Source organism: Lissotriton vulgaris, chromosome 1_1 (genome assembly GCF_964263255.1).
Source record: "Lissotriton vulgaris chromosome 1_1, aLisVul1.2, whole genome shotgun sequence".
Taxonomy (NCBI): Eukaryota; Metazoa; Chordata; class Amphibia; order Caudata; family Salamandridae; genus Lissotriton; species Lissotriton vulgaris.
In genome coordinates, this window is record NC_141685.1 from 1067362961 (window position 1) to 1067375993 (window position 13033).

The window sequence follows — 13033 nt, forward strand, 5'->3', positions numbered from 1 at the left end:
CCTGAACTACAGGATATTGATCCAAAATTATGGGCACATGGACCAAATGATGTAGGAAAAATGGATATTGAGCCAGTACATATTACAGTAAAACCGAATGTCAGGTTACCTCGCATTCCCCAATATAAAATATCTAAAGAAGGGGAGGAGGGTATTAGATTAGTCATATCAGACTTATTACAACGTAAAATCATACAAGAAGTTACAAGCAGTCCATGTAACAGTCCCATTTTACCTGTGGTTAAACGTGATGATGGAACAGGACAGGTCAAATATAGGATGATTGTTGATTTGAGAGCCATAAACAAAATAGTGGAACCACAATACCCAGTTGTACCTGACATTACAGCAATGTTTTCATCTGTACCACCTTCAGCCCAGTGGTTTACTGTCATAGACCTGAAGAACGCTTTCTTCAGTATCCCCATACACCCAGACAGTCAGTATTTGTTCAGTTTCAGTTTCCAAGGGCGATCATATAGATTCTGTCGTGTTCCCCAGGGGTATACTGAAAGCCCTAGCATCTATAGCCAGGCATTAAAGAGACAATTAGATGACTGTGCTTTGCCACCAGGTACAGTATTACTGCAATATGTAGACGACTTACTGATCACAGCTGAGACAGAGGACATTTGTAAGCAGGCTACGCATGATGTTCTAACATTTCTTGCTCTGCATGGACACAAGGTTTCGCCAGCTAAGTTACAATACTGTCGACAGGAGGTAACTTACTTAGGTCATCTCCTGTCGAAAGGTGGGAGGAGATTATCATCTGAAAGAATACAAACAGTGCAGAACATTCCCAGACCTAGAACTCAAAAAGATGTGCGTGCATTTCTTGGAATGGTCTCCTTTTGTAGACAATGGGTACCAAATTTTTCTTACCTGGCCAAACCATTACTGTCCTTAACTCACAAAGATGTGGAAGATCCTGTTCCTTGGGATAAAGAACATCAAGATAGCTTTGTGGCTTTGAAAACTGCTTTATGCAATGCACCTGCTTTGGGCACACCAGATTACACTAAGAATTTTGCACTGTTCGTACATGAGAGAGAAGGATGCGCAATGGCTGTACTAACCCAGAAAAATGGAGAGAAGAATAGACCATGTGCCTATTTTTCCTCAACATTGGATCCGGTAGCAAGGGGCCTACCGAACTGCCTCAAAAATATTGCTGCAGCGGCTGCTGCAGTAAGACAGGCAGACTCTATTGTACTTGGACATCCAGTTATGGTTTACGTACCTCATTCAGTAGACATACTGCTGAATAAAACCAAAACTCAGCACTTAACTAATGCTAGGCTGACTCAGTATGAGCTAATACTGATGGCCACTAATGTGACCTTGCAGAGGTGTAACACCATAAACCCAGCTACTCTGATGCCTCTCCCTTCGGAGCAGGATGAAGTACAACATGATTGCGTGATTGTCACTGAAACTGAAACGAAGGGTCGAGTTGATCTGGCGGACACACCTATGCAAGAGGTCGATGGAACACTATTTGTGGATGGCTCTTGTCTAAAGAGACCAGATGGAACTACCTCTGCAGCCTATGCAATCACAACCAATAAAACAGTTGTAGAAACATGTAAAATAGAACAGATGTCTGCTCAGGCAGCCGAGTTGATTGCCCTAACTAGAGCATGTGAGCTTTCAGAAAACTTAGCCGTAAACATTTACACTGATAGTCAGTATGCATGGGGGGTGGCACATAACTTCGGCCGATTATGGGCCGAAAGAGGGTACATCACATCTGGAGGTGCGAAAATACAGCACGGCACCTTGATCACAAGACTACTAAATGCCCTTGCATTACCAACTAAGTTGGCCGTCATGAAGTGTAGCGCACACAAGAAAATCACAGACCATGTAGGTCAGGGAAACGCCTTTGCCGATGAAACAGCAAAACACACTGCGTTGAATGAGTACACTTTAACATATGTAGTGTCAAAGACTGATAAGGAAGAGACAAACATTGATCCCTACAAAGAGATAAAAGACATTCAAGAATTTGCAAGTGAAGAGGAGAGGAAGCAGTGGGTTAAGGAAGGATATTACTTTGACACACACTTTGGGGCTTGGATGCACACACAGGGATACTTGAAAAGGTGGGTCCTGCCCGACAGCTTTCTCCTACCCATGCTTCACATGGTTCACGGTCCCGCACACTTGGGGGCTGATGGAATGACAAATACCATTGAAAAGATATGGGTCAACAAAAACATTAGGAAGACAGCTGTAAAACTATCCAAGAACTGTATGACCTGTGCTCTCCACAATGTGGGAAAGGGAATACAAGTACCACCTGGCCATTTCAGATTGCCAGAATACCCCTTTGAATGCCTACAGATGGATTACATAGAAATGCCCCCTGCCAATGGCAAAAGATATGTTTTGGTCGTTATATGCAGTTTCAGTAACTGGGTGGAGGCATTCGCTTTAAAAGATAACACCGCATTGAGCACAGCTAAAATGTTGTTGAGAGAGTACTTCACCCGCTATGGCTTGGCCAGGAGTCTCTGGAGTGACAACGGGGTACATTTTTCGAATAAAATAATGAACCTAGTTTGCCAAGGGTTGGGGATAAAGCAAAGTTTTCATTCAGTTTATCACCCAAAAGCAGCAGGGCTTGTGGAACGCTGTAACGCTACATTGAAAAATAAACTGCAAAAAATATGTGCATCAAGCACTCTCAGCTGGGTAGATGCATTGCCCTTAGCCTTGTTCTCCATGAGGACAACTGTTACATCCAAAAACAGACTTTCTCCATATGAAGTGGTCATGGGGAAACCAGCAAATGTCTATGGGTTTGCCTCTCCACCAAAGTTGCAAGAATTAACGCATTCTGCTTTGTTGGACTATTGTAAAGAACTAACTTCTGCCCTGTCTACCATTCGCCAACAGGTCAGAGACACATGGTCCCCGCCTCTGGAAGGAGAAGTACACAACATCAGACCCGGGGACTGGGTCCTGACCAAGAACTTTGTGAGGAAGAACAGCCTGCAGCCCAGGTGGAAAGGGCCAGCGCAGGTTCTGTTAGTCACACAGACGGCGGTTCGATGTGACGGACATAAAAGTTGGATTCATCTTTCAAACGTGAAGAGAGCACCACCGTTCTGGCCAGCACTGCCCCCGGAAGAGGACCGTTCTGACCGAAGGACTGGTGACTGCATTCCTGCACGCATTGATGATCAACAAGCTGCATCAGGATACAATCTACGCCCAAGGAAGATGAAGAGTGCTTAGGACGGAGCAAGCACCAACTGCCACGCACTGAATAGTGCCAACTTTAAAGGACTAACTTGTGCAGTGAGGTTAGTAAAATAAGGACACTGCCGACTCTGAGCTGAAAAGAGAATAAAGAAATACCTCCGAAGCCCAGCGACCCATAGGAGGAGAGGGTGTGAGGTCAAATTTGCCAATTGCAAGGTCTGAAACAGTGAGGCCTATAACGAACACTGTTGAACTGCCGCACTTGTGAGATTATAGAAATCAAAAAAAATTCTGAGAGCGAATGGTACTTCCGTTTGGAAGAACAACTAGACATCTTCCTTTACTAGAAATGGAGGATACATATTCCACCCTTAATGTGAACAAAAGGGGGCGCTGGTACTCCAAACTATGCATATTCTGTATGTTATTTTGCATAATGTCTTTGGTCATCGGTTTATTGTATCTCCTAGAGCTCTACCATCCAATTGCAAAAACAGCCCCGCTCCCATCAGAGCTTCCCTCTGACTTTGTCCCCTCAGTTACAGTACCACCAGAGGATATGGATCACAGAGAGGAGATGCGTCATAATTCTTTCCTTACCTTACTTCATCAGACCCATCAAGTAATTGATAAAAATAATTGTTGGATCTGTATGCAATTCCCAGCCTATGTAGACGAAGGTATACCCCTTCTCCAAGTACCCCTGCCATTTGAAGCATCCTGTTATGCATTACACATTGCAATACTGAAAGTTGAGCTAATAAGGGTCTTCAGCAACTTAGTAAACTCCCGTTCTACCACTAGAACACCAACTGCCTCCTTGTACCCCCATTATGACAAAGACATTCTCCAGTCAGGAAATTGCTCTGGAGTTATTTTGCCAAATGCAACGTTCCCTTTTTCTAACATATTCACCCCACTGCTGTTGGTAAAAAATGATAGCACACCTCCGCTCCATAGGGACACCAGAGAGATACCTTTTTTGAAAATGAGGCAGCGTAGTGTGCTTGGGAGTATATGTATTAGGAGCAACGGTACCGCCAACATGGGGAATAGTACCAATTGCAATATGACATTTGAAGTGTCTTCCCAGGAAATAACTGTTCCACTCTATATCGGTGACTCAGTTTATTTCATTTGTGGCTCCAGGGCCTATATATGGCTACCAGTGAATTGGGGTGGCTGTTGTCACCTAGGTCTTGTAACACCAGCAATGTCTGTAAAAAGTACTGCAGAAGTGAATAAAGCATCCAGAACTCTGAGAGGTAGGAGGAGTGTTGATCAAGGGGATACAGCGGCTGAGATAGCTGGTGATGTACTAAAGGCCTTTGTTCCTTGGTATGGCCCTGCCATAAATTCCAGAAACATACGCAGGTTGTCCCGTCTACTAGAAGCTACTATAGAAGAGACAGCAGGCATAATTGAGAACATAACAGTTGAGCTCAAGGCTCTCAGATTAGTTTCTCTTCAAAACAGGATTGTGTTAGACATGATGTTAGCAGAACGGGGTGGAGTCTGTAGAGTGATCGGGGTATCTTGCTGCACGTATATTCCTGACTCATCAACATCGGTTAGGCAGGCTGTCAAAAGACTATATGATATAGGTGCCCAGGCTCATAGCGATGTTGGCCCCTGGGATCCTGTAGGTTCCTTTTGGAACGCCTTATCTGCCTGGGGCTGGAAGATAGGGATGTTTCTAGTGGCTATCTTCCTTGTGGTAATAGGGTGCTGTGTTCTAATCAATTGTCTGCCCATGTGTTGCCAGTGTATGGGGCGATTGTTAAAACCACCCCCAATGCCCCCAATAACTGTGACTAATGCTCTTATTATGAGGGATGTTGTAACCCAACAATTGATGGACATTGATATCTCAGATAATAACCCTCCTGACGCAAATACTGTTGATTACGTCAATGAGCGCAATGAGGCCCACTATAGTAACAGCCGGCCCATATATGAACATGTGCATTAGGCCGCAACAAAATGTTGGACCTTGCGTCCAAAGGGCCGATTGTGGAAATACAGTTTTTAGTAATGGACGAAAAGCTCCTCCATTTTGTGTTTCCTAGCCACCATTTTGTATTAGTCTCTTTAGCTTGCCACCTCAGCACATATGGTGTGGCCGCTTCATCTGCACAAAGAAATGTTAATACACCAGTCGACCCCAGAGCATATGTTTGCACTTCACCTTATGACGCACAAGTAGAGCAGGGTATGTTGCTTAAAGGTCAATGACTCATTTGCTTAACTTTCCTATCTAACTAATTCCAAATAGATTACAGCTAACAAAAGACTGCTGATGGTAATGAATCGTTGTTGACACAAGAGATGTAACCTTTGCTCTGTATCCGGATGACTAATCAAATGGGCGCCTGACTCTGTAACCACAAGCCCGCCCATGTTTATACTTGGCACAAGTTATGCATAGTTCTGCTTTATTTCTGTGTATCACAAGATTATTGATGACTGATGGGGTTTAGTGAGTAACCTTTATATTATTGTTCAGCAAGCCAAGTATACATATTTCCAGAGTCACTGGCCCTGACCAGTACGTGATATTGTTTGGAGATCATTAATCATCCTTGACAGCTGCTGATTTATCATATCCATCCCCACCTACGCTTATGAAGCACAAAAGTATATAAGGCTGTCTCTGACTATTGTAAGTTGTCCACTTCCCTCATAGCCACATGGAGCTGTGAGGTGGTGTACCCGCTCGAGCGCAATAAATCTTTTTATGTTTCAGTTACCTCCGACTGCTGGTCTTCCTTTGTAAACATACCTGGCCGAGGTAGAAGAATTCAACTTTGTCATAGGGATTGAGCGGTCAAGGGATCGAAAGGACTGGAGCAGGAGGAAAGGAGGGAGCGACAAAGAGGCGGGGGAGGTGGGGGCGCAGGAGAGCGCGTGGACACCGCTCCCGCCGCCTCCGCAGAGCTGCCTGCGAGACACGGCCGTGCCTGCTCTGACTGGGGCCAGGGAGCGCAGGTGGCGCTTACATCTGGACTGCGGACGCTAATGGGCTGCAGGGAGAAGTGTGCCAAGGTGTGATGAGCAATAATAACAAGTCGACTCCTGAGCGCTCGCCTTAAGAGGCAAGCGCCTCGACGCTGGACAGCGCCCAGAGCACGCACAGGGACCCCAGACTACGAGCGGGTGAGTACGAGTCTGTAAAGACCCTACATATCCTTTGTAGGAGCAGTTTGGGTTCACAGCGTGGCTGTAAAAGCTCTCGTAATTTACCTATTCAGCGCCTCGTCATGGGCATGAGCGCTAAACACAACCACGTCATGCAAGAAATAACACAAAAAGAACGGAAGAGCGCGTGGCCGAAGGAATCTGGGGTCCACGTTTCTCCAAGGGATGCTGGGAGGCATGCACCAGCAATGGAAGTTTGGCACGGAGTTCTGTCAGTTACTCGCCCGGGCGAGGAAAGGGGAGATTACAAGGAAAGCTTTACCTGGCGAAGGAAAGACGGGAAAGGCAGAGAGACTTAAGAGGCACATATAGGAATGCCACGTTTTATGGTATATAGGGAGACTGAGTGAAATAGGACTGGGTTGGGGCCTGTAAAGGATCAAATATGAAGCATAAGGAGAATGTATATATTAAATATGTTTATATCACAGAGAACAAGAAATAAAGTAATACACATAAACAGGTAACTAACTTGTGCGAAGAAGAAAAGTTCGTATTTGAGCAAGATTTTGAACAGGTGATTTTTCAAGTTGATGCTGGAAGAAGGTAGACTAGTGTTAAGCCTGGGGCCAATGAGAAGCAATTCCTTAATCTTGGTGTTTGACAAGAGAAGATTTGACCTAGCGATTTGAATTTCCTCGATCTTGAAATTTCAAGAAGTACTCCTAGTTTACTTCTGATGCTTATTTTTTTCTCCTATATATGGATTTTTTTTAAAGCTGGGTAGTCCGAGGCATAATAAATGCACTCCATTTTGAAGCTAGCTCTTGCTGCAAGTGTGTAATCAATGAAATCCCAAGTTTATATGTAATGGGAAGGTTTATGATGATAGGAAGATTGAAGTCGAACTAGAAAAGATTGACGAAACTAATAGCGTAATAGGAACGTTTAGGGGAATGTGACATTTTAAGGAAAATATGGTGTTTTGGGGGAGCAGAAAGGTTTGAAGGAAAAGGAGATTTCAAGGAGAATATGTCATGTGATCAGCATTTGTCTGGAAGCCTTCTGCCTTTTGTATAGCCCGATTGTACTTTTGAAACCTTGTAGCTCTTTCCACTTGCATCTTGGATTTTTTCACTGAATTTTAATATTACACATAATTAGTTAGTTTAACTCTGCTTTTAATGCTTCCTGCTCGTCCCTGGGTCTGCAGCATGTCATTCAGACGTTTCTGTGTGGCCAGGGTTGATAAACTAAAGTGGGCCCCCCCTCAGAGTCAGGATGAGGAGGATCCGTTTCAAAGTTTTCAACAATGTCCTGCATGAAAAGAGAAACCATGGCAGATCTGGCAGCATCTAATGGTTTTTTCGCCATGTTAGATGCCTCATCATTAACATGTAGGGCCTTAATGCTTAAAAGTCCATAAATAATTGTTGCAGCATGGGGTTCCTGAAACAGTTTTACTACTATGGAAAAATGGCACCACTGACCCCTTCGGATGTGCCTTGTCTACAGTTTCACCTTAATACTACCATAGTACTGAATACCGCCTGTGACCGTAGCCTGTTGGAGTGTCTGTAGGATCCGTAACTCCTGTTTTGATTTAGAACTACTGTAAAACTCGATTTTATTTCAGACTAAGGTACACGTCATTTTTATCTACTTTGAGACATACTCTGCTATGTGTTTTTTTGCTCACATGCTTTCTGTCTCGAACCCCTATAGTCATTCATCTTCTTTGCCTGAATTGTACCATGTTATGGGGCTCTGGCCCGATTTAGGGACAAAGCGCCTGTCTCTGTCCTCAGTCCTCTGAAATCATTCTGCATCTTAATTTGAAATGTACCACTCATCCGCTAACACCCTCTAGGATTATGAAGCATTATATTAAACACTATGACTACAAAGATTAGCCATAGTGGGGAGGTTAAGCGGAATATGAAGATTTACAGGGAACGGAAAGACTTTGAAAAGCAAAAGGTTTTGGGGAATCAGGGGCGTTTAAGATGATTTAGAAAGATTAACCAAAGCCGAAACAGTGACAAGACTACAAATACATAAGGGGAACCTGAAGTTTTGTTGGCAAATTCAGCTTTACGGCAATACGAAGGGTTAAACGCTGCTTCAAGCCCTTTAAATCAACATGAAGAATTGGGCAACAAGACATTTTAGAGGAACAGGAAGACTTATGGTAATAGGAATGCTTAAGGGGAGAGAAAGTTTTCATGGGAAGGGGGGGTTTAGGGAAAACGGATTTTAAGGGTAGGGATATGAGTGCATGGTTTATTGTCAATATGTGCAGTTATGGACTGGATTTTATTATTTGCGGTTGAATGGAACGCTTTGTCTGTGAATAAAATTATTTATGGGTGAAGGGGATTGTTTGCCATAGGCTGGCCTGTTGTGCAATGACTGTAACAGCTCGTATGATAATAAGGTGCTTATTCAAAAAACATGATTGGAGTGTTTATAGGTTATGGAGTGATTTATTATAGTGAACTAGATGGTTTGTAGTTGACGTGAACGTCTTGGGGGTGAAGCTGTGTTTGTAGCAGTTCAATATGGGGTTAGTAGGTGAAGGGGATATTTAAAGGGCAAGTACATTGTTTCTGTGTGGAAAAACCAATGGCCGAAGCTTTCATGTGGAGTTCATTGGCCCAGCTTTCTAGATGCACTGGTAGCTGTGTAAGGGAGCCTCATAACTGGGTCCTACTAGACGCCCCTTCAGGAAATTCAATGAGGGAAGGGTCTGGCTTTCTGTAGAAGGGAGTATCGGTGGTGGACCTGCAGAAGAAAGCTGCCTGTAAGAGTGGAACTCCGCATGCCAGCTGCCTGGCAACCGAAGAGCTGTGTGGAAAGACAAATATATAAACACACGCCCCTGGGAGGTACCCCGGGTAGGAAACTAGAGGCTGTGGGGTCTTAAGGGTGAGCTGGCCTCCCAACACAACATATGTACACATAATAAGCTAACCGAGAATTTTGCAATTTATAAAGATATGTGATGTATCTGTCCCAACGCTACTCAGTACAAGTGTTGGGCATACAAAAAATGTAACAGATTGTCCTCACACACCATCAGTAGTCATGCTTCAGCATAGGACAATCTTCACTCTCCAACACTTCAGTTTGATGGATAGCGGGCCTACACCTGGAGTCAGGGAGGCACTTCAAATTAAGATTGGATCCGTGATATAAGTGTGTTAAAAAACAATGTGTCATCCTAAAACTGTTTATTCGCTAGACATGGCACTTGATGAATAAAATTATTGTGGAGATAAGGGGAATCAGGACCCCATCACCACTGTTACCATCAACATGTTTCTGCCTTGTGGCTCAATTGAGTCTGTGGCTTTCATCAGCACGGGTATTCAGAATCCTAATGAGGCAATGTGCTTTGCCTCCAAACCAGAGTGAACTGTATCTACCTCTTAACTAATCTCGCTTTCCAGTACCCCAATGCACACACACCGGGAGGAAGAAGCAGACACATCAGGCTTGCCGTAAGGGACGCACCTTTACGAACGCGTGACTACAGGGTGCCCTTCTTCCATGGGGCGTAGAGAACCCATCAATGGGGTATCAATGCGAAGTGTAAATCCACTAGATTTTATTTTCTCGAATGCCGAAAAGAGACATCAACGCGTTTTGGTGTCCAAACACCTTGGTCACAACACCGAGTGCATTGTGTAATTGGTTATTTAAACAAATCATTTGCTTCCTTTAACATTAACATAAAAATATGACTGACAAATTGCAATGTTAAGGTAAGCGACAGCTCATCTTTAAATTTATTGTTTTCCATTGCATTTCTTTTTCTGTACATGGTTTAACGTAACTTGAATTTCATTAAACTAAACATTATAATTTAATGATTATGTTAGTTCAATTGTATTTTTTTATACACATTAATTCATATGGCTGTGGCCTGTATAGTGCTTAACTTCACATTTTCCTTAGATGTATGACCATTTTTGATATTTACCATTTCACCCAAATGAGCAATGACTCATTCTCTTTGTGCGCTGATACTGCTTGCAGACAGAGTCCTCATTGTAAATACATATATTGCTCATTTGGATTGGATTGTAATTGTAATTGCATTTATATAGCCCTTACTACCCTTGACGAGGCGTCAAAGCGCTTTTACGGCAGGTAGCACGCTACTCCGGGACCCATAGAGGATTAGTGTTGAATTAGTATAGTGAAACATGCAAGTACATTTTAAGTGTTAGATTGGTTAGTCAGTTATTTGGATTTGGAATGATAGCAGAAGGATAGAGGAGGAAAAAAAAGGTTTGTATTTATATAGCGATTGTTACCCCTGATGGGGTGTTGAAACATACTATTCAGGAAGCCCATAAAGGATTAGTGGTGAATTAATATGGTGAAATATGAAAGTTATTTCAGTGGTGGATATTAGTCAGTTATTTGGAGTGAGAAGAATAGCGGAGGGATAAAAAGGGAAGAAAGGTTTGCATTCATATACCCTGTTGGGGATTGACTGGGGTCCGGGTGGCGTTCCCTGGTTGACCCTTGGGTTCTTGTTTTGAGTGGTCTAGGGTATTTTCTGGATGCTGGTTCTCTGTTCTCCTGAACCATTGTGGAGAGTAGATGTTCGGACATGAGTGAGCTCTGTGGTGTGGAGGACGTGGTGGTTGGTGGGTCTTCCACTGCTCCTTCCCTGGCGGATGTGCAGAAGAAGACTGAGGCTGCTGTGGCTGCAGCCTTTATGGCTCGTGAGCAAAAGCGCCTAGGAGGCTGAAGGTGGATGCCTCTGCAGATGTTGATCCAGACGGGGATTCGGATGAGGAGGTGAAGGGTGGTTTTTTCCAGGGGGCTGACCTTCACAGTGTTCTGCAACATGTTCGGGACAGTTTAGTGTTTCCTAATCCAGTGGAGGGTGGAGAGTCAGAACACTTTTTTGCAAATTACCAGAAAAAGGAGCCTGAAAGCATTCTTATTCATAAATCGGTGAGAAATGTACTGTAGGGGGAGTGGAAGGATGTGGACAAACATGCCTTTCCCAGTTTCTGGCTAAAAGGTATCCTTTACAGGGGTTCGCTGAGGAATTCCCAGCTGTGGTGAAGGTGGATTCTCTGCTGGCTTGTACAGCGTCCCAGAGCCTGTTGGTGTCCGAGGATGCAGTCCCTTCAGATCCTAGGGACAAACCGGTTGAGGGGGCCATGAAGAGGTCCTTTGCTGCCTCTAATCCTGCTGTTCGGTCTACAGCTTACACCAGATATCTGGTTCCGTCTCTCCTTAAAGATTGCCAGGGTATTTCTGAACAGCTCTGGCAGGATGAGGATCCCTCAGAATCTTTGTCCATGTTGGAGCAACAGTTGCGATTCCTGGTAGATTTGTACTTCGATTCCCTTGGTGCAGCAGCGTCTCGGGCCTTGGTGGCTGCTCTGAGGCAATTGTGGCTTAAGCCTTGGAAGGTGGAGGCAGCCCAAAAGGCTGCCATTATGAAGCTTCCCTTCACAGGCACTAAGCTGTTTGTGGATCCGTTGGAGGCGTTGATTAAAAAGACAGCTGAAGACAAGAAATTGTTGGCTCCGGTCCGCTCTTCTCAGAAGTGGAAGTTTTCGGGTTATAAGAGGGCTATTGGGCAAGCGTTTCAATCTAAGATTGCAGCCCAGCCCTTTCATGGTAGGGGAAGTGGCCGGAATATCCCTTCCTTCCATAAATCCCAGGGTCAACAGGGTGCTTCCTCTTCTTCAGGTCCCTCCAAGTCGTGATTAAGTGAGGAGTTTGTTGGGGGTGCCAGTTGGGGGTCACCTCACGTCTTTTTTCCTGTTTGGGAGGAGTTTGTTCTAGATCAGTGAGTCCTGCAGGTGGTACAGCTGGGCTACAGGATTGAATTTGGTGTTCCTCCGGTAGATGTGTTCGGAGCTACCCCTGTTCCCAGATCTCAGACGAAGTGTCGAGCTCTGTTGGACGGAGTTCACGACATGGTTGCCAAAGGGGCTGTGATGAGGGTGCCTGTGAGTCAGCAGGGTCAGGAGGTTTACTCTATCCTGTTTCTGATCCAGAAGCTAAATGGGGACTGCCGTCCTGTCCTGGATCTGAAGGCTGTGAATTTGTGTGTCCCTCACCGGTCCTTCAAAATGGTGACTCTACAGTTGATTCTTCCCTTCCTATCGGTGGAGGATTTCCTGGCTTCTCTGGATCTCCGGGACGCCTACTTTCATGTGCTGGTGCATGCGGCTCCACCGAGGTTTCTGCGTTTTTGTGTGGGGGTGGATCATTGCCAGTTCCAAGTATTGCCATTTGGCCTGTCTGCCTCTCCTAGGGTGTTTACCAAGGAGTTTGTGCCCTTGGTGGGTTTGTTGCATGCTCAGAGGATCAGGGGTTCCCTTACTTGGACGATTGGTTGATTTTTTCCTCTTCTTTCCTTCAGGCTCAGGCCCATACCCAGCAGGTTTGCAGGCTCCTTCAACAGTTCGGGTGGACTCTGAACTTGGAGAAATCCCATCTTTGCCCACTCAGGAACTGCAGTTCATTGGGGGGGGTTCAACACCAGGTTGGGAAAAGTCTTCCTGTCGGAACCCCGCACACTGACTCTAGTGCACGAACTGAGGAAGGTGTTGGGGGCTCAGTCTTCCATGGCTCGCTAGTGGTTGCGTGTTCAGGGGCTGATGTCTGCTACTGTGATGATTGTTCCTTGGTCCCGTTTGCA

The 13033-nt window shown here is 44.8% G+C and overlaps 1 protein-coding gene across 1 annotated transcript; it reads left to right on the forward strand.

Moving 5' to 3' along the window:
* The first annotated feature begins 3514 nt into the window (after positions 1-3514).
* On the forward strand, positions 3515-5185 carry LOC147748564 (uncharacterized). Its single transcript, XM_086963126.1, has one exon. It carries the CDS (start codon positions 3515-3517, stop codon positions 5183-5185), a length of 1671 nt encoding a protein of 556 aa, XP_086819252.1.
* The last annotated feature ends 7848 nt before the right edge of the window (positions 5186-13033 follow it).

What these genes read in the sequence shown, in the direction of transcription:
- LOC147748564 (XM_086963126.1), top strand. Translation starts at nt 3,515, where the DNA reads ATGGTACTTCCGTTTGGAAGAACAACTAGACATCTTCCTTTACTAGAA.